Source organism: Cyprinodon variegatus, unplaced genomic scaffold, assembly GCF_000732505.1.
Source record: "Cyprinodon variegatus isolate N-32 unplaced genomic scaffold, C_variegatus-1.0 Scaffold440, whole genome shotgun sequence".
NCBI classification, from domain to species: Eukaryota; Metazoa; Chordata; class Actinopteri; order Cyprinodontiformes; family Cyprinodontidae; genus Cyprinodon; species Cyprinodon variegatus.
In genome coordinates this window covers 663,951-667,608 of record NW_015150893.1, presented here as the reverse complement: position 1 = coordinate 667,608, position 3,658 = coordinate 663,951, and the positions used below count along the sequence as shown (strand labels likewise).

General features: G+C 39.3%; 1 protein-coding gene across 1 annotated transcript; it reads right to left on the bottom strand.

The window, feature by feature from the left end:
* Positions 1-2,494: 2,494 nt before the first annotated feature.
* LOC107093690 (cytosolic phospholipase A2 delta-like) lies at positions 2,495-2,989 on the bottom strand. The gene has a single exon (XM_015388893.1). It carries the CDS (start codon positions 2,987-2,989, stop codon positions 2,600-2,602), a length of 390 nt encoding a protein of 129 aa, XP_015244379.1. The 3' UTR covers positions 2,495-2,599.
* Between the last annotated feature and the right edge of the window lie 669 nt (positions 2,990-3,658).

Sequence of the window (3,658 nt, the reverse complement as noted above, 5' to 3'; positions counted from 1 at the left end):
GCCTTTTTTTAAATCAGTAATTGATAGTCCGTATATAGAGAGAGTAAATCGTTTTGGGTTATAGGTTGATGTTCTGTTTCATTTTGAGTGTGATGAATACATTGTTTTGCTTTAATAAACATGGTAAATAACATTTTAGGGGCACTAAATTTATATTCAAAATAGGAATTGTTCATATTTTAATGCTGAGCCACTGGCATCAATTAAGTATTCATACCATAGAGCAGGCTTACTAAATTCCTGGAGCTTCGATGTTCTGACCCTTTTAGGTGAGTCTCTGTTTTAATATGCTTATATAAATCTCCTTTAAACCAAATAATTTAAACTTGTTTATTTTTTCCAGACCTGTGAGATCTCTACTGTTGGGGTATTTTAGCTTAATACTGCTCAACATAGAACCCGTGTCGCTTTTTCACTTAATAAACACTTTAAGTGGGACCTCTTGGTGAAATGTCAAAGTTCTTCCAGCTCTCTGACCTGCATCCACACAAACATTGATGACAGAAAGTGAATTAGTCAGAAGATGCTTCCTAAAGGCTGAAGGTTCAGAGCTTCTACCATAGAAGCCCGTCTGGTAAACAGTTCAGCTTTTATTTCAGGCCCAGGTGGGAAACTTTAATGAATATTCAGTTTCTAAATAACAGAACCGACCTACAATTGACTTAGAACCTTCCTGACATCTAGAATGTCTATAACTAAATCTAAGCTGTAAAAAATAAAGAAAAAATACTTTTTTTTATAGAAAACATAAAAGAAATCACAGATGGATTTTCTTCAAAAGTTCTGAATAACTTCTAACCCCTTAATTTATGGCACAGATGACAGCCCAGCGCTCTTGGTCATTTCTTCATTTTGTTTGTTTCCAGTAGAATCCAAATTGTGAAGAAAATACTTTCCACTATGTTATCTGATAAATCACTGAAAGTACCATTTATGAGGCTGCGATATTTTAAACTTTTATAGAACACAGTCTTCTTTTGTTCATGTAGTTTTTTTTATTTTTACAGACTTTTTTTTTTCTTTTAGCTTGAATCATAAACTGATGATAATCTGTTAAACTGTAATTTCAATCCAGTTTATTTCTATAGCACCAATTCACAACAAAAGGTCATGTCAAGGCACTTTAGTTCAGATCATTCAATCAAATAGATTAGAAGTTTTCTATCTAAGGAAAACCAGCTGATTGCATCGACTCATTGACTGAAATGCAATCCCTCAAACTAAGCATGCTTGTAGTGACAGTGGAGAGGAAAAACTCCCTTTTAACAGGAAGAAACCTCCAGCAGAACCAGGCTCAGTGTGAGCGGCCATCTGCTGAGGCCGACTGGGGTTCAAGGAGACAGAAGCAGACATAGAAAAAGAAGCATAGATACAAACGACAACTGTAAAGAAAAATTTGAAATATCCTGTCCAGGGGTGATGCTGAGAAACTAGTCCATGCATTTGTTACTTCAAGGCTGGACTATTGTAATTCTTTACTATCTCGAAGTCCACAAACTGTAGTTAAAAGCCTTCAGCTGATCCAAAATGCTGCAGCCAGAGTTCTGATGAAAATGAAAAAGAGAGATCATATCTCTCCTATCCTGGCTTCTCTTCATTGGCTTCCTGTTAAATCCAGAATAGAATTTAAAATCCTCCTTCTCACATATAAAGCCTTAAATGGCCAAGCTCCATCTGATATCAGAGATCTGATTGTTCCTTATGTTCCTAACAGAGCACTTCGCTCTCAATCTGCAGGTTTACTAGTGGTTCCTAGAATTTCTAAAAGTAGAATGGGAGGCAGATCTTTTAGTTCTCAGGCTCCTCTCCTGTGGAACCATCTACCAGTTTTAGTCCGTGAGGCAGACACCCTGTCTACTTTTAAGGCTAGGCTTAAAACTTTCCTTTTTGATAAAGCTTCTAGTTAGAGTGGCTCAGGTTATCCTGAGCTATCTCTATAGTTCTGCTGCTATAGGCTTAGACTGCTGGAGGACATAGGGACCCCTTTTTCATCATTCTGCTTCATTCTATCTCTATTCTCCCACTCTGCAGAATCTGTTAGTTCAATCTCTAACGTTCTGCTCTCTCTGCTTTTTCTCATAGTAGCTTCATCTGGTCTGTTCCTGTTTGGCTGTGACTCAATCCTGGAGAGAAATATCAGCTGTGCTGCTGCCATCAACACCTTTGTTTCTAGATTTTCAAGACCTTCCTGCTTTTTCCGTGTAGTACTGTCTGCTTAAAATGCACAATTTAACAATAAAAAATGTAAAATGATAAATTAGATAACTAAATGTGAAAAAGAAATTATTTTATTTATATTATCATATATACAAGCAATACAAGGAGTTTTGGCCTAGTGGGTTAGAGCAGTACGCTTGTGTATTCTCTTATATTTTTGGGGTCACAGGCTGAAATACAGAGTTTAGTTGCATTAATGGTTTTATTATTTACTGGTATTAATGATGTGGAAAAGTAAGAATCAATAAACGGAGACAACAGGATAGATATTCTTGTTGGGGAGTTTATTTCTTTTTAATATCCATGAACCTAAAACCACATCATTGATGAATGTAAAGAGTGGGAGTAATGGATGTTGACCATGTTATACCGAGATGTCGGCCTACTGGTCGAGGGTGTAGGAGTAGTGAAGGGTGCCTCCTTCTTCTAGATGGCAGTCATAATGATAGGTCCCAGGCTTGAGCTGACGCTCGCAGCTCCCCACCAGATCATGAAAGAGCAGGTCGGCGTCGTGGACGTCAAGCTTCAGGATGTCGTTCTCCTGAGCATGGAAGTAGGTAAACTCCTCCTCCCACCAGGGGTGGATGGTGTTTGCACGAGTAGCGGTCTTCCCCAGGCTGGCCGTGCCAACGTACACCTTGACATAAGCGTCTGTGATTCCAAAAATGTCGTAAGGAAGGTCGCTGGCTCGAAGATCGAAGACCCTGAGCTGGGCCTGAGCCAAGCTGAGGGCGCACAAGACCAGGAACGAGACACTGAGGCTGGAGGCCATGACTGAAGGGAGGCTGAGGAGGAGAAAATCATCACAATTCATCAGGTTAATTCAAGAAACATGCTGGAGATTAATGCATCCAGACCAAAGCTATGCCATCATCTAAATGTCTTCACTATTTTATCTCTAAAAAAACAGAAGAAGAAGCTTAGAAGCTTCTTTAATCATGGTTTATAGAAACCGTCATGGTGAGACAGGTGTACTCTGTTCTTATCCAAAATCAGTTTGGTAGTTTACAAAAAGCACAACTATAATTAGTGTTGATGCGTTAATGTCTTACCTTCAGGTGGGAAATCCTCTTTCTCATGTCTTCATAAGAAGCAGATATTTAAAGCCCAGAGCCACACCCCCCCACAATAACACAGGCTGCTGTTTTCCCAGGATTATGCAACATGGCTGAGATAACAGCCTGGTGTGATTCTAGAGCTGTTTAGCAGATGGACTGGCTTCATTTCTCCGATGGAAACAGAAGATCCAAGCATTACTGCAACAATGAAAAGAGACAAACATCTGGAGATCACATCTGGTCTAAACTAACAGGCATTAGTTAACCTTTGATACTGCTCTCAAAGCAGAAGATCTCATAAAGAAACACATCAGAGTCCCGTCTTTCGAATGGATACCTGATTAGGGCAGCAGCTAGCAGGTTCTGCTGAGAGAAAACAAACC